Source organism: Dunckerocampus dactyliophorus, chromosome 11 (assembly GCF_027744805.1).
Source record: "Dunckerocampus dactyliophorus isolate RoL2022-P2 chromosome 11, RoL_Ddac_1.1, whole genome shotgun sequence".
In the NCBI taxonomy this organism is placed as follows: Eukaryota; Metazoa; Chordata; class Actinopteri; order Syngnathiformes; family Syngnathidae; genus Dunckerocampus; species Dunckerocampus dactyliophorus.
This window is the reverse complement of record NC_072829.1, coordinates 9,711,916-9,730,453: the sequence shown is the minus strand read 5'-3', so window position 1 is coordinate 9,730,453 and position 18,538 is coordinate 9,711,916. Positions and strand designations below refer to the sequence as shown.

Genomic DNA, 18,538 nt, shown 5'->3' with positions numbered 1-18,538 from the left:
AACGGAAGTCTTCCCTGATTTGCCGTGAGGCGGGAAGAAGGCCCGCTGTGGCGTCACAACAGGGAGGTGGCTGTCCCATTTGGCTCCTCATCACAAAGAAGAGTACGCCCAATGCTGATGGAAATCAATTAAAAGGAGAGAGATCACATCTGTCAAAGCGCATGGCAGACACGAGCCCCCCTCCTCTCTTTCTTGTAGGCAACTCGTAAAAGTTAGCGGAGGGCTCACATTATCCTTTTCGACATGAGATCATTCTCGCTGCAGTTTATTCAAGCCAACTTAATAAAGAATGTATTGCTCTGAGAAAAGACATATCGATTAACTGTGCCTGAGACTACATCTCAAGGATTCTTGGCCCGTTCTCATCATTGCGATATTACTGCTGGGAATGCTGTAATTAAGTTTGACAAGCTAGTGGACGTCTTATGGATTTCATAGCGTGCTTGAGCCTCCTCCCTGCGTGTTTCACCGTGTCCTCAGCTGCTGTTTTTAGCGTCCAAACTATATAGTCGGCAAGGCTTGGCGGATGATGCAAAAGGAAGCTGGTTGACAGCAGAAGACATCAAAGCAAGGCAGTGAAAAGCCCCGCAGATACTGTCAAACTCTACAAATGTTTAGCAAACTATAACCTGTATTTCATTTATTTAACACGCTCCATTCCTGAAAGCACCGACCTGTCATAGACCTGTCACAAACAGTGCTTACATTTTAAATGGAAACACATTTATTAGTGCTGTTATGTTGACTGTTGTGTGTTCAGAAGTCTATCATCTCTTAAACTTGGATGCAAAATTTAAAAATGGGTAACAAGCCCATGACAAAAGCATAAAGTTGATGGCTCCCTCCTGTTATGCCAGCATAGCCCACGTGGCGTTTAGGTAAGTCGATCTTCCTGAGTTTACTGAGACACAACAGTATATCATGCACTATCCTGGAAAACGAATCGTATTTACCCTTAATGCTGGAATTTAGATTTAAAGTGCTTTCAGTAAGACCTACTGGGAAGGTGCCGTTTTGTTTGTCCATAGCTTTTATGCTAATAAGCTGTGTTGGTCTATAAGAAGTGTGTGACAAGAAGCACTATTTTGGACTTTATCCAGTTATAACATATACAAGGGTGGGCTGAAAAGTTCATAGACTGATATTGATGCAATGATTGAATTTGACCAGATGCGCTCCTGAAGTCCACACACTTCTTCCATCGGTGGTGCAGAGCAGAGCGTGGTACAGAAGCTTTCATCCTAATCCTCAATAAGGTACATATGACCGCATCATTGGTCCTAATAATGCTTTGTAGACAAGTGTATGTTCATGTTGTGGAACAGAAAATAGTCAGGTGATGCCAAATCCGGAGAATAAGGAGGGTGATCAACCAGGTCAAAGCCACAGTCGTGCACAACAGCCATTGCAACCACAGACTTGTGAGAAAGAGCATCGTCCTGGTGAAACAACAAGGCACCAGCCAAGCAGAAACCAAGGTTGTTGTGCACAATGTTCTCTACTTGTTCACAGGAGATTCCTATAACATTAGCTATCTGATTAACAGTTAAATGTCAGCCATCCATCACCATGTGGTGAACACGGTCGATGTTTTCTTGGGTGGTGGCTGTGGCAGGGTGTCTGGACCTGGGGTCATCTTCAAGGCTCTCTCAACCTCTCAAATTCGGCTGCCCACTTTTGCACAGTTGATAAAGCTGGAGCATCATCCCCCAACTCAACAATGCCAAATTGTATACATTTTTAGACATGTCTCTAGGCTACTGAATTTGTTTTATCTTATATAGGTTTATCTGAAAGGGGTTGAATGTTTTGCACACTAAGCTGCACCGCTGTGGCATAACTCCTTCTTGGTCAGTGTCACAGTCAGCCTATGAAGCCTTTAGCCCACCCTAGGACAAAACTCTGCACTTGTCCAACGTAATAAATTCCATTTATCACATACAATTGCATGATATTAAATAATGGGACAAGAGAACACAAACGTTAGCAATACAGCTATGTGAGCTACGGCGCTAACATTACTCAAATTTTAACAGCAACATCACGCTAGGTTAGCCTATTCGCTGAAGAAAAACAAAATGAACAGACTCACAGCTCCCACGTCTGTAGCTGAGCGACTGATACTAAAGCTCTGGGAGGTGGTAACTGGTCCACGAGGAAGGAGATTTTTCCTTCATGATGTCATGAAAAGCCACGACCGTTTGAGCACCCCCTTCTCAAAAGTGGAGCAAATAAGTAAGGGAGATGTTTTCTCACCGTTGCTGCTCATAAATAGGATCTCGGGATCTTTATTACTGTTAGAACATCATTAAGAAGTCATTTTTGCACAATGGGGTCCTACTTTTAATAATTGTGCAATATACAGTGATGTGAAAAAGGGTTTGCACCCTTACTGATTTCTTATGTTTTGCATGTTTGTCACACTTCAAAAAATGTAAATGTAAATAAAAAAAATTTAAATATTATTCAATTACAATACAACTGAACACAAAATGCAGTTTTTAAAAACTGAAATTGAAAAAAAATCGAAACATATACATGGTCCTGTGTAAAAAAGCTATTGAACAGTGGTGAAGCTTCCCAGGAGTGGCCGGCCAACCAAAATTACCCCAAGAGGGTCATTCAAGAGGTCACAAAAGACCACACAACAACAACCAAAGAACTGCAGGCCTCACTTGCCTCAGCTAAGGTCAGTGTTCATGACTCCACCATAAGAAAGACACTGGGCAAAAATGGCCTGCATGGCAGAGTTCCAAGACAAAAACCATTGCTGAACAAAAGAACATTAAGGCTTGTCTCAATTTCGCCAGAAAACATCTTGATGATCCCCAAGACCTTTGGGAAAATACTCTACTTTTTGGAAGGTGTGTTACATCTGGCGTAAAGGTAATGCCTCATTTCAGAAAAAGAACATCCTACCAACAGTAAAATATGGTGGTGGTAGTGTGATGGTCTGAGGCTGTTTTGCTGCTTCAGGACCTGGTAGACTTGCTGTGATAAATGGAACCATGAAATCTGCTGTCTGCCAAAAAATCCTGAAGAAGAAGGTCCGGCCATCTGTTCGTGACCTCAACCTGCAGCAAACTTGGGTTCTGCAGCAGGACAATGATCCAAACCACACCAGCAAGTCTACCTTTGAATGGCTGAAGAAATGACTTTGGAGTGGCCTAATCAAAGTCCTGACCTGAATCCTATTGAGATGCTGTGGCATGACCTTAAAAAGGCGGTTCATGCTGGAAAACCCTCCAATGTGGCTGAATTTCAGCAATTCTGCAAAGATGAGTGGGCCAAAATTCCTCCACAGCGCCGTAAGAGACTCATTACAAGTTATCGCAAACGCTTGATTGCAGTTGTTACTGTTAAGAGTGGCCCAACCAGATATTAGGGGGCAATCACTTTTTTCACACAGGGCCATGTAGGTTTTGTTTTTTCACCCTTAATAATAAAAAGGTTTAATTTAAAAACTGCACTTTGTGTTCAGTTGTGTTGTCACTGACTCATATTTACATTTATTTCATGATCTGAAACATTTAAGTGAGACAAACATAAGAAATCAAGAAGGGGGCAAACACTTTTTCACGCCACTATGCTTTGCTGTGGAGGGGAGTTTAAGTATTGCATACAAATGCAAAGTTTAGCACATGGAAAGAATATGCCTGCAAACACACAAAAATGCAAAAAGCCCACATGTGACACAGATGACTGCACCATAAAAAAGGCTTCATAATACATTAATAAAGGCTTCATAATACACTATTGTCTTTCATTGGCAAGGATTGTAATGCCAGTTAAGCTTTTTTCTATTTTTAAAAAGGCAGGAAGGGACACATTTTGAGGGAAAAAAAAAAAAAAAAAAAAAAAAAAAAAAAAAAAAAACAGACAGTGCAAAAATAATTAAATGACAGCAAGGTCACGGACATAGCCATGGCATGAATGTAACAATGGGAGAGTTAGACCATGCATTTGTCATGGGTGCTACTCTTGCCCAAGGGAGGGTTGAGGTTGCAGAATGCCAACATAAAACCAAACACAATGCAAGAGAAAGTCCCTGAAGCCCAGTGCACATGTGCATGACACACAAACAAGGACACTTTTCTCGCTGCCTCCATTACTAGCCAATGAATAGCCTAAATTATCCTCAGGTATGATATTGGGGTGCTACGTATACACAGTGGTTATGCTTTGTATTTGGTAAAGATGACCTGATGCACAGAGGTGACCCTTGTCCAGAAGCACTGTGGATCTTGTAGAAAAATGAGATAGGGTGGGGGGTGCACACAAATGTCTGCCCACGTGCGACAACCTGACACATATTTATCGCAAGGATGATAAATGACACAATTTGGCCGTGGAACCTGAGGCAGAGGGCATAATTGACACATTCTTTCCATTTGCATGTGGTGTAAATATGTTTGTATGCAAGTTGTGCGCCGTTGCGAGGATTCCGACGGCACGAGAATGAATGGCGAGCGCCCGCAAGTCTGTCTGGTCACATTCAGGCACGGGTACATCATCTCGCAGCCATTGATGGGCCCTAATGCAGAATAAGGAGAGCCAATCAAGTCCTATCTATCCATTCTGCCAGGGTGACACATTGTGGGGGTGCTTTCAAGGCCAACGCACTGCCACATTCTGCTGACAAATCATTACATTAGACATGTCGCCAAGGAGGATAATAAGATTGAGTTACAGAGTTTTAGATGCATTATGAACAGCCCTTGCTTCCTTGATTCCTTCCATTTTCACTGTTCCTTCCATTCATCAGCTCCCCAGCTTGCTCATCAAGGAGCTGATAGTGGGCACCCTTGTCGCAATACAGCATGCAGTATTTGGAATGGAAATGAGTCGGGCATTGCTTTATTTTCTTGTTTTTATTATTTATTTGTTATTATTATTAAATATAACTGTAACAGCTCTTGAAGCACACAAATAAGTAAAAATAATGCAAATAATACGTATCCATATCGCACTACAAACGTGATATTTTATTATAATTTCTTTGTTTTGTCCTGTCCAGCCATTAGGGCAGATAGTATTGGTGATCTAAATGCCCTTACGTGCTCAACAGATTTGCTCTGCCAGGGAAGCGTGTAAAATACTCTTCCCCTGTTATAGATCATTTATTTGACTTTATTTGATGTTTTGTTGTTATGCAAATTTGGAGCATCCGGACCGGAGCAGGAGGGGATAGAGAAGAAGAGAAAAGAAAACAGAAGGGGGGTGCGGGGACAAGAGGGGGACAATAAACAGAGACAAGAACACCAGCAACAAGAGTGACGACAAAATTAACATCGCCAATTTTTTTTAAAAAAAAGCATGATCTATTATGAATTTAAATGTTATGAACATATATTTTATTATATTCTCATAAAATACATAATAGATCATGTTTTTTTTTTTAATTTGGGGATTTTAATTTCCCCATATGTTTTTATATTTGTGATCAATAATTATTATTATTATACAAATTTATTAGCTTAGTAGACCCTCTGTCTTTTTAGCAGTATTTTTTTAATTATTATTTTGCATTTATGTACCCTAAATTCCGGTGTATCAGCCGCACCCACTAAATTTAGAGAAAAAAAAAACAGATTTGTTCTTATATAAGCCACATGTACACACGAGTCCATGAGGATCAGTCAGCTCACTATTTGACAGGAGCCAATCATGAGCTATGAAAAACTCACAACGAGCTTGCCAACCCATTGGAAATTGCAGTAGGTCATTACTCAATATAACAGTTTGACTCACGGTTTCATCTTACAAACAACATTAAACTTATCACACAGCAATTAACACTCAAACGTTATACCTCAGAAATATAGAAACAAGTATCGATACAAGTTTTATATGAAAAAAATCAACATTTTAAAGTGTTTCCGTCATGCATTTCGATTGAGAAAACCATTTTATTGGAGGACCCAGAGCCCAAAGCAAAATGGGCGAAGCTGACACCATGGCAGCGCCCCAATGAATGCCAGACACAATGCCTTATGAGAAAACTTTAAAATGTTGTTTCCTTTTTTTTTAACTGATATTGGGACATGTTTGTATATTTGCATATACACCTTTTGACTATGAAATTGAGGTGTGATGAACTTAGCTGTTAGTAGAGTGTCGTTTAAAGAAAGTAGTAGTTCTGAAGTAAAAGAGACTTCACGAGATTAGAATTTACCATAAATTAGCTGCACTGCTATATAAGCCACAGGGTTCAAAGTTTAAGAAAAAAGTAGCTCTTTATACACCGGAATTTACGGTAATATTCAGAAATGAAACACCAGGTTTCGACCAATTTATCAAGCTGTTCAATGGAGGACGTCTTGTTCTCCTTGTGTCCAAACCAGACCACTCTAAATGAGTCTGGAGATGTGTACAACAAGGCCTCGGAGATGCAAACACTCAAGGAGGGACACAACAGGAACATCTGGCACACAACGGACGAATTGTCTTCCACCTTCTCATAACGTTCAATCTTTATTTTCTGCTCAATTAACAGCCAATTACAGGTTATCAGGACTCCAGATTAAGGCCCAGCAGGGGTGCTCTGTGGATAGGCTCTAATTAAACCTAAAGACAGTCTAAAGTGTGAATTGATGCATCTTTTTTTTAAAATTTTTTTTACCTCATATGCACCCTTCTGTTTTTTCTCCATCCTTTTTAGAAACAACAAAAACAACCAAAAAAGAGAGCTAAAAAGGAGTTGCCTTTAGTGAGCTCATCCATCATGCTTTAAGACAAAGGCTGGAGGAAAGGAGGGTGGAGTTGTAGACACTTTGCCAAGCCTTGTCCTTCATCATCCATTATGAGGGGATGAATGTGAGGGTCTCCATGGTCCAAAGGACAATGAGGAGACCAGCTTGTGCCAAATGTAGATCATAGCACATTTCAAACGGGGTCGCCAAGCTCTGCACCAGACATCATTTGTTTCTACTCTTTCTGGGGCTGCATTGTTAAGGTTAAATTCAGTAAGACACACCACATTCAACATCTTACCTGGATGAGTGACTCGCTCAGTCGTTCCTCGTCCACCTGCAGCACGATGTCTCGGATCTCTTCATAAGGCAGGCGGAAGGAGCCCAAAAAAATTGCTGTTGAGACGGAGAGAAAGAATTGAGAAAGGGAAAAAGAGCAATTTCCTTTTAGATCTGTTCTTCAAAGAAATGTTTCAGTTCCAAAAAACAAAATGACAAAAGAGGCAACGCGTCACTTGTGAAAACAAACATAATGTTTGTCCATTCACGGGACAGCCTGTGAAAATAAGGGAGACAACACATCAAGTCTTACCAGTAATACTGACAGAACAAAACAACATTTTCTGTCTTATTTTGTGTGTATTAGAAAAGGAACTAAGCTTGACAGAAGTGGTTAAAGCAATAAAAGGACTAAATATGCCTTGGTGAAAACCATTTTTCCTCATTTTGAAGCCTTCGCCATGCCTTAATTATTTAAGCCTTGCCCACTTGATTAAAATAAACACCAGACCTCAAAAAGAAAAACCTACTGTTGTCCCTGTTAGTGCCCTTAGGTGGCCGTAATTACCTTTACTATGACTGATTCCCTCATATATAGTGGTAGACATCATTACAGTAAGTGCTGCCGTATGGAGCGCAGAGAACAAAAATGTCCAATTAGAAGAATTAGGAATACAAAAAAAACATATATACACACACACACAGACACACACACGCACGCACACACACACACACACACACACACACTCCAATTTCTCTGGAGGAAAAACCTACATTTTTAGGTGTTAAGATGGTCAGTTTCTTTTCTATTGTTAATTCCCTGTTTTCTTGCCCTATATACAGACCCTTTCCAAAAAATTAGAATATCATGGAAAGGTTGTTTAATTTCCATAATTTCATTCCAAAAGTTAAACTTTCATAGATTATAGATTCAGGGCCAACAATTTAAACGATTTCAAGTATTTATTTGTTTATTTTTACATAATTTGGGCTTCCAGCTCATTAAACCCACAAAAACAGGAATTAAAAAAAAAATTAATACTGTGAAGAAATCAGCCCAAATTTTGCAGGGCATGAATGTTTTAAACTGAGTGTCACACACTAATCATCTACTAAACTCAAGTCACCTGCACAGGCTTCCCCAGGTGTCATTAAATTGCTTCAGTTTGGTTCAATTGTCTCAGTTGGGTTCAATATGGGGAAGACTGCAGACATGACAACTGGCCAGAAGACCATCATTGATACCCTCCATAGGATGGGTAAGCCACAAAGGTTCATAGCTAAGGAGGCTGGTTGTTCACAGAGTGCTGTGTCCAAGCATATCAATGGAAAGTCTAGAGGAAGGGCAAAATGTGGCAGGAGAAGATGCACCAGCAAAAGAGATGACCGTGGGCTTCAGCGGATTATCAAACAGGGAAGATTCAAGAATCTGGCAGAGATCCAGAAAGAGTGGAATGAGGCGGGAGTCACAGCTTCAAAAACCACCACATTCAGACGCATCCGGGAGATGGGCTACAACTGTCGGGTTCCTCGGGTCAAGCCACTTCTGAACCTGAGCCAACGTAGGAAGCGTCTCCACTGGGCCAAGGAGAAGAAGGACTGGACTGCTGGCCAGTTGTCCAAGGTCCTCTTTTCCGATGAAAGTAAAGTGTGCCTTTCATTTGGGAATCAAGGTCCAAGGGTTTGGAGGAAGACAGGTGAGGGACAGAACCCAAGCTGCCTGAGGTCCAGTGTGAAATATCCACAATCCGTCATGATTTGGGGTGCAATGTCCGGTGCAGGTGTTGGTAAACTCTGCTTTCTTAAATCCAAGGTCACCGCAACAGTCTACCAGAATGTTTTAGAGGACTTCATGATTCCTTCTGCTGAGGATCTGTATGGAGATGCAGATTTCATCTTCCAGCAGGACCTGGCCCCTGCCCATACCGCCGGAAGCACCAAAACCTGGTTTGATGCCCATGCCATCACAGTGCTTGACTGGCCAGCCAACTCACCGGACCTAAACCCCATTGAGAATCTATGGGGTATTCTCAAGAGGAAAATGAGGGGCACCAGACCCAACAACAGAGAAGAGCTGACAGCAAGCATCAAGGAAATCTGGGCTTCCATAACTCCCAGGCAATGCCACAGGCTGATTGCTTCAATGCCACGTGGCATCGAGGCAGTGATTAAGGCAAAGGGATTCCCAACCAAGTATTGAAGATTGACATATCGTTTTGAAAGTACCATATTTTGATTGATTTGATGTAATTTCTTTCTTTTTTTTCCTGCAAAAACTGAGAGGTAAATGATGATTTCTTCACAGTATTCAAATTTTTTGAATTCCTGTTTTCGTGGGTTTTATGAGCTGGATATGCCTTATAAATACATGTTATAACATTATTAGAGCCCTCTACACATGAAATAACACCCCTATAATCACCTTTACACTCATATTAATGGAAAATAAGACATCTTCAACATAAATTTCTGGGCAGCGTACTTCCGGTGGCTATAGTCTCATCAGTGTAACATTACTGACACCTAATGACCAGTGTAGAAAACTACATCTCACATCCTTGTATCTTCTGAATTGCAAAAAATTGTGGTGTTGACACAACACGTGTGAAGACATTAATGATGGGCTGCTAGCAATTGCAATCACTGTCACTTCAACTCCAACACGTATTCCTTAAAGGTTTAAATGGAGGGTTTCAAAGGCTCCATTAGAGGAAAGCCACGTATGTTGATGAAGCTTTGATTGAAGGCCGCAAGCCACAAAGCCAAATGTCATTAAGGGGTGGGTTGAGGTTTTCCAAACCTCTTGTTGCACAGCCTGTCTGTTGCATTTTAATAACGGATGACACTGGCAATAAAGAAGACTGTCACAGCCATGCATGCGTGGCACCTGTGTTGCCCATATGTCCTGAACACATGTCGGCTTTGCACGTCTTCATCATAGCGTGATGTTTGCCAAACTGTTCAATCATTTGGACGATGAAACAACATGAAGATGTACTGCAAAAAAATATGATGTTTCATATGTTGTTTTTTACTTGCGCACCTAGTATGGTTCCCTTCCACCACAGCATGAAATAAGAGGAGGCATGGGGCATGGAGGAAACACACCATTAACCTAACAATTTAGGCCCCTGGAGAGTCAAACTGCTTACATGTAGCCGGAGGGCTTGCTTGTGTTAAGAATCTATTTTCCACATACTAAAAGACAGATAGCCCACACACAATCTATATGCACTTGTAGTGACTGTTAACAATTGGCAAGAAAACAAGTCCCCAAAGGGCATCGTAAAACACCATCAATACTGAGGCCTTCCCTTCCTTTGGTTTGCTAACACACAGCTTACACGGAACTGTGCATGGATGGAGAGAAACATACGTGTTTTACAGTAAAAGTCTGAAATATACTCACACAGATTCTGCGCCGTCTTGGCATCCAAAATGCGAAGTTCTTTGGCTTTTTTCTTAAACTGTGTCATTCTGTCGTCGATGTCATCTTTCATATCCTTTCTCACTGTGGAGGGAAAATGACATAGATAGTGTTAGTATTTTTTAATTCATATGATCCAGCAACAGTGAATCATATTTGGCATTGACTGGTTTATGAGCATACGAGTGTAAAAATGCCATATGGACCCAAATATAAGAAAAAAGCCTGACACCAGCAGTCTTGCATTGGGGATTTAGAGATTTGTACAGCAATAGGTGGTCCCAAACGACTGCTCCCCTGAACTGCGAAAAGGACCTTGGAAAGGCATTGATTGGTTGATTGATTGGAAGCAGGCGATAGTTGGAGAAAGGGTGTTATTTTCAAAATGTAAAAATATAACAACAGTTTTCAACATTAATTACCAGGAGTGCATGAGAAAGCGGAAATGAAAATCTAGCTTTTTTAGACCATACATGCATTTATTCACAAGTATTTTCATATTTTACCGTGTATCATATTTAATCCTATCCGTATTTTCCAGATTATACTGTACATCACATACTGTGTTCCACAGTTTGCGTGCTATTGTGTAGTTAACAACTTGCCTTTCCACATTAAATGTTTGTTCTAGGTCTTGAATCGTGTGAATTATATTTCTAAATATTGCAAATGTGACTTATAGTCTCATACTACGGTGTATGTTTTTTTTTTTCCTTCACGACACATTTTTTGACTGATTTTTTGACGTATCCTCCAGAGCGACTTGTAGACCGGAAAATATGGTAAATTGCACAACACAGCTGTAACAGAACCAATGTTGTAATAGCGATATGGAGCAAACTCACCAGACAGACAGCTGAGTAGCAACATTTCAAAGTGCACGCAGAGGTAGATAAGATAAGTATACTGTGGGTAGGTAGATAAAGCTGCTGAATGCTGACCACCAATAATATGACAAAGGCAGTGACTGCCATCTTGTGGAGTTAATCAAAACTACATCAGGAGTTTGCCAACAGCCACAGCTACTTTTTGTCTTGGCACCAATTAGAGACACCAGCAGTTATTTGCTTTTGTAGACCACAGACCCGCCCAGCATAGGGGACTCTGCTGTTAATGCAATAACGACTGTCTACGACTGGCTTCTTTTTCCTTTTTGGGGTCTCTTAAATTGCAATTCCCCTGCCGAACTGCTCAAAGTCTTTCCAGGACAAGGATTTGACATCTTCATGCAATGTTATCATCTGAAAAGAGGCATCCGCATGGCAGCAGATTTTGTTGATAATCACAACAACTGTGCAGAAGAAGAAGAAGGAGAAGGAGGAGGAGTCATCTCCCAGGAGGAGTCTCCCGAGAAATCTAGAACAAACAAACTGTTCCCCGAGTACCCGCGTCTCATGTTTGAAGAAACAATCAAAGACAGAACATCTCCTGGGTAACCCAACGACGTCTGAAAGCACCTGCTTGCCTAACTCCTAAAAACTATTCGCTGCCGACACATGACATGAGGGAGGAGAGCGTTTATACAAAGAAGGAGCGCTAAAGGGGATGGACAGACAGTATTATGTATGTAATTGTATGCCTGCTACTATATTAGCTTACAAACCTGATTGCCATGTATACGTTACTGTGGGGGCCTCACGAGCTCATTCATCATTCCTATGGTTGCATCAAACCAACAGGTCTGCTGTTGGTTAGCTTCCTATTTGCCTAAAGTTTTTGTTTGTCTTTCAAAACATTCCAGCTTGGGGATGCACAGTTCTGCCAAGCGTGTTTAACCTGTCCAACAGTGTCGACCCGTAACATCTGATCACCGTCCTCGCCAATATTTAAACGTGTTGGATGAGTTGCCCGGTGGCTAAAAACTAATACTGTGACAACAAAGGCATAACGCATGCACAGATTTAATATTTGTTAAAATAATCCCTGATAACATCCATACAACTGATTTGTGCAACATTGACTCCCAGTGCTACAGTGAGACACAACAGCATGTGATCACATTGTTTCAATTGCAGTTCACTATTAAGCATTCATAGGTTGTGGGTGCAAAACAATAAGAGTGAAAAAAAGAGTAGTCAGTCTTATTCATGAGTTCTGACAGAGCTAATGCGTGGTCAAAAATGTTCCCCTCAGGCAGTCTTTATTAATTCACCACCATTTGTCCTCATATTTATTGCTCTACTTCTTCTTATTATTATTCTGCCTCATCAAAAAAGATACTTCTGTTTCATATTTTCCTACTGGTGGACAATAATGTTCCATTTTCCATTACTGTGACATTCTGCTTACTCTACAGGGTGACATGGCTCAGGAGGTAAAATGCTTCATTCACAGCCTGATGGCTGCTGGTTTGATCCTTGATCGCACTGTAATGATTCAATTTGTTTACACATTTCACCATTCAGTCTGTATTTTTACATCGCAACATTTCAAATTCCACCGTTTTTCGTCGGCCAATTCCTCACACATTTCTCAACTGCTTCACACCAATTCCAACATCAAAATGTTCAGGTCATTCAGGACATGTAGGCTATCTTATCACAAAATTCCCCATTTTCCATAAGTCAATATTTTGTGTAACATTATTCTTATTGGAAATGAATGGGCAATTTCAATATTGCCCCCTATTGGTGGAAATTAATTTTACATTTAACATTACATGCGTCATTCTGCTAATGCTGTGCACAGTGGCATGGCTCAGGTTGTAGAGTGGTTGTCTCCCAACCTGTTGGTTTCCTGGTTCGATCATCTACATTTTAGGCAAACATTTTAGCAGTCATACACAATTTTCTACTGAAATTGCTTCATCTAGTTATCAGTTAGGCTCCAGCATGCCCGCGACCCTAGTTAGGATAAGTGGCATAGAAAACGACTATAGAAATGGCTATGTACATTGTAGAGGAGAAATGAAATGGCAGGAAGCTTTTAAATAATGAAGGCATTGACCCAAATATAAGGTGACCACTCCTTTCCAAGACATCAAATATTTTTGAAGAACATGAATCTTACGATTAAATCAGGTTTTCAATGCCGGATAAATCACCTCTGGTCTATATAAATATTTCTAAGATTCCATGAAAAGCTTCTAAAATATAAAGAGCACTGCCCTTCAAAGCTCTCAGTCGTAAACACTACACAGACCAGCTTTGAAATCTAAATTAGTTAATAATTATTCATTCAGGTACATTTGGGTTTTTTCCCCCAGAAATGTTAGCGTATAAGATGGAGCCTTTTTGTTCTAAAAAGCCACCTGCATGATCCACAGTGGCATGGAAATAAACCCATAAGGAGAATCCTCTGGTGAGTGTAACTGTAAACTGTAACACATCCTATTAACTGAGGGGGTGGCAAAGCTTCTCCGTGCCAAAATAGAGTCACCAAATTAAGAAGGATTACGCTGAGAAAATAAATGAACGTGAGCAAAAAAAACACACTTGGCTTACTAAGGATCAACTGGCATCCATGGAACGCCTTGTGGGCCTTGGATTGAGGTTTTCCTTTGGGAACTTTTTGTGATAACAACCAGTTCCTACGACACTCCAGCATGTTCTGCTGGCCCACACTCTTCTGTTCTGGTCGCCTTCCATGCGATAGCTCCCACAAGACCAAGTCCATTAAAACCCGAGGCATTACCAAGTTAAACACTACCACATGTTCACTTCCGAACACAAGACCAGGGTTCCGCCAGTAGACACGGTGGTGAGAGTGGAACTCTGAGAAACTGCAGATGACATGTCTTATATAAATATATGTAAAAGCAAAGCTTTCCAGAATGCTAATGGCAATGCAGTGTGGGCAAATTAGACTGTAACATCTGCTGGTCGCAGACTCTCTCTCGCTTTACTTGCCATTGTTCACGAGTGATGAGGGAAGCTAACAAGCTAAATAGGAGTCAATTTAGGTATAATTCAGGTCTAAGTTCCAACTTATACTAAAACTCAACTTACATCAGTCTAGGAACGCCACTCGTTCGTAACCCGATGACCCCCTGTAGAGCGACACCTTCAAAATCCAAACACCGAAACGTTGAACATTTTGGAACCTGGCCTAAAAAAACACACCTAGAAATTTACATTAAAACTCAGACTGACATCCCGAGTGACGTTAGCAAATCTTACCAGACATCAGCGTACTTATGCATGCCTTTTGTCTTATTTTCACTTATTTTGTCTACCATACCAAACAAACATGCAAGCTAGGTTAACTGGACACTCTAAATTGTCCGTAGGTATGAATGTGAGTGTGAATGATTGTTTGCCCTACGATTGGCTGGCAACCAGTCCAGGGTGTACCCAGCCTCTCACCCGAAGTCAGCTGGTATAGGCGCCAAGCATACCCCCTCGACCCTAATTAGGATAAGTGGCATAGAAAATGGATAGATGGATGTCTACCACATTGGTAATATCAGTGTAAAGCTGACTGTAGTGGTGTTATTTCATATCTAGAGAGCTGTAAGAATGTTAAAAACTCTATTTATAAGGTCATAAACAGGTTTTTTATCCTACAACGGGGAAATTCACTTATCACGGCCGGGTCTGTAACGAATTAACTGCAATAAACAAGGGATTACTGTATACTAATTATCCATCCATCCATTTTATATACCGCTTCTCCTCTTCAGGGTCGCGGGGGCATGCTGGAACCTATCCCATCTGACTTCAGGCGACAAGCGGGGTACACCCTGAACTGGTCGCCAGCCAATCGCAGGGCACATATAGACAAACAACCATTCACACTCACATTCATACCTATGGACAATTTAGAGCCACCAATTAACCTCACCTGCATGTTTTTGGAATGTAGAGGAAACCGGAGTACCCGGAGAAAACCCACGCACGCACGGGGACAACATGCAAACTCCACACAGAAATGCCCAAGGGAGAATCGAACCCAGGTCTTCCCGATCTCCAGACTGCTAACCACTAGACCACCGTGCGGCCATGTAGAGTAATTAACATTTTAAAAATTGTACAGCTGTAAACACTGTTAAAATGTTACGTAAAACAGTGCTTGTACCAATGGCCACAGTTCGACCCTGGAACAGATAAACTACATTTCTATTGTCAACCAGCAACCCGGGAGTGACTATGTTTGGCCGTTCAGTTTCCACTGCATCAGTATTTCTATTCATGTGGGAGAGCAGTGCGTCTACAGTGCCCTCAACTTAATAAAACCCTAAATGACAGACACTAATACACAGACCGATAACTTATTTGTTGAAAAGAGAGAAAATGGGCCTTTAAGGTGAAAACACACAACAATGTCAGCCAAATAAAACAATCTCTTCAATCAATAACTCTGAGCAGCGCCAGTGACCTGCAGCTTTTAACAAGTGTATTTTAATCTGCCCGCATCTAAACACGGCTGTCCGTCAGAGGCAAAGGAGTGTGGGAAGACTCTGACTCTGCCTCTTAAATTGGATGTGCTCCTGGGGCAGTGGATGGATTGATCCTGCCAGCCAATCATTGGGAAGGGAATGTCTCTGTGGTTGTGCATCGCACTGTATGCGACCCGAGTGCTCTTGAGCGATGCGGGGAAGGGGAGCCCCCTAAAGGCTGCCCTCAGTGTCAGTTAAGACCCGGGCCATGCCTTTCAGGATTCAGCAGACAATATTGATGCAGGGATCACGCCACTATGAAGAAGGGAGATTTAAGGCTGAGGTTATTCCTTGGACAGATGCAAGATTACACACGCCCCCCCCCCAGCATCTGTAGTACCTCTCCTGACTGTGTGGAAGAGACTAAAATAGAGGGACATTTAAAGCTGCATTCACACTTGTAGTGGTCCAGACCAACAATTTCAAAAGATATTTTGCTTCGTGCTCACACTGGTATTTTTGACATGAGACCAAAGCCTGCGCAGTAAACAACATATGGATCAAGTTGAGACTTGATTGGGCATCTTTTGTGACATATTATGTGATGTAACTTAAATATTCCAAACCAAAATGCCATATGTTGGTTATTTTTATATTCTGCTATTTTTGTGAGCTTAGAAATCACCAAAAGCTTTTAAAATATATATTTTAAACAGCATCGTTGTCACACACGCAGAGCGACAGAACTTCCAAAGCCTTTTCTCTAACACATTTGTCACCTTGAGCTCCGGTGAAGTGAACCGGACTGGCAAGCTGACCGACACCCATCTCTCAAGCGTCTCAGTCCGGATGATCGCGGATGATTGCGTTCACACTTTATCAAATGCACCAGAGTTTGTTTTATCCAAACCAAACATGACAAGAATGAAGGCACCCTTCAGATGTTAGCCTTAAGCTGTGTTGTTTAGCTTAAAGACTGATGCAGGATATGTTTAGCATATTTTCATGGGAAAAAAACCTAACCCCTTTCTAAGAAAACCAAAGATGACAAGTATGCAGTAATCAACAATATGAGGTCAAACAGGAGGCTAGATCTATTTTTTTCAGTGTCTGTCTTTCACTTTTTATCTGACTTCTGGCAGGCAGGACTCATTTTTTTTTAATGTTTTCTTTTTCAGAATGTCAACAATGACCTTTAGACTTTGTCACAATAACCAAATGATGTCCCGCTTTGAGCTTCATCTGACAGGGTGGAAGTTTGTACATTTTAAAGATAACAGAAAACAAGCCGCCCTTTCCCGACCCCACATACTTTTGTTTCCCTTCTCTGCCACTAACTTCCATGCTTCTTATTCATGTAGTTAAAAATAGGATGTTTATTGCAAGCAATAGTATTATGTACGGGGTTTGTTTACACTTGTCATGTTTGGTTGGATTAAAACCAACTCTGGTACGTTGGTCAGGTCTGAATGTGATCATCTAAACTCTGGTTTGCACCAAACATGTGGACTGAGCCCACTTGAGAGATGGGTCTCGGTCTGCTTGTAAGTGAACTCTGGTGCAGTTCAGTTCACTTAAATGTGACCGCTACATGGACCAAAAACATGCACCAGTGTTACAATGACAGCAAAAAGTATGCAGCAATGAAAAGTGAAAAAAAGACAGTGATAAGTGAATTTCCACAAAGTAAGATTCCCTATTTATAAATCTAATATTTTTGTAGTTAGAGCATAGAAGACCTGTCTACAACCTTCTCAATATTTTTTTTATGTTATTTTACATGATTAGAGACCTCCAGACATGAATAACCTCTGTAGCCACCTTTACACTTGTATTACCCAATATGGTAGACACAATATGGAAAACAAAATAACATAAATAATATACACTCACACATTTTAGCATTGGGGGGAGTTGCTCCTTCTGGTTTGTGTGTAGTACTTCCTACTTCCTGCGGTGGCTATTGTCTCATCTATGTAACGTTACTGACACCCACTGACAGTGTAGAATACTCCATATCACATCTTTGAATGCGTCTTCTGAATGCCTTATGTTTGAAGTTTGAAGGCATTTAAGGTAGGCACAAAAAATGTGTACAATTTGCTTAAATATGCATATGTTTTTGCTAATAATCTAACAACAAATCAGCAATTATTTATTAATTAATCTATTTTTTTAAAAACAGTGATTGACTGAAACTGCATTCGAAGCACAAAGTGGAGAGGGACTTGGAAATGTGTTGGAAGTGCTGTCTCTCTGCTCTGCTCTCATTTATTTGTCATAATTGTAATTGACATGGCCACAACTGCTATAGGCTCCATAAGTGACCAGCTTAGATGTTGTACCACAAAAAAAGTGAAAGTATAAGCATGCCTGTAGGTTTTATTTTTTTAAAATGCATTAACGTATTACCTCCTCCTCCTCTAGGGAAGGTTAACCGATAGGTTGATCCAATTTGTCTGTCGAGCCGTGAAAGGACTTAATAAATACTTCACATTTATGTGTTGGAAAATGTCAAGGTTTCCTGAGAGATGAGGACGTCGAGGAGAAAGAGGAAGTGGGCGGGAAATGACTTATTTTTCTTTCCCAATTCAGACAGCCACGCTTGTTAGTGCCAATAGGTTTATCCTTGGCAATCAACAGGAGGATTCATACGTACGTACAAGCAGTGTACGTTTTTAAGTCTCTTAATGCAGCATGATTGAAGCCTAAAGAGTTCTCGCTACCTGTGACTGATTTTTTTAGTCCGGTGTCAGAGCTCACAGGTTGTGCTTTAAGATGGAGAGTGTATAGAAGCACATTTCAGTCGGACTGGAACTTACG

The 18,538-nt window shown here is 41.0% G+C and overlaps 1 protein-coding gene across 8 annotated transcripts in view; it reads right to left on the bottom strand.

Moving 5' to 3' along the window:
• Positions 1-18,538, bottom strand: part of diaph2 (diaphanous-related formin 2) — a 471,153-nt gene that overhangs the window by 216,544 nt on the left and 236,071 nt on the right. For all 8 annotated transcript variants that reach the window (XR_008572894.1, XR_008572895.1, XM_054792014.1 and 5 more), the window contains 2 exons: positions 10,381-10,482; positions 6,994-7,088 (listed from right to left, as the gene is read on the bottom strand). Coding sequence is in view for 6 of the 8 variants with exons in the window: in XM_054792014.1 (XP_054647989.1) it covers positions 6,994-7,088; positions 10,381-10,482 (197 nt within the window). In the remaining 2 variants the exon portion in view is untranslated. The remainder of the gene's footprint in view (positions 1-6,993; positions 7,089-10,380; positions 10,483-18,538) is intronic.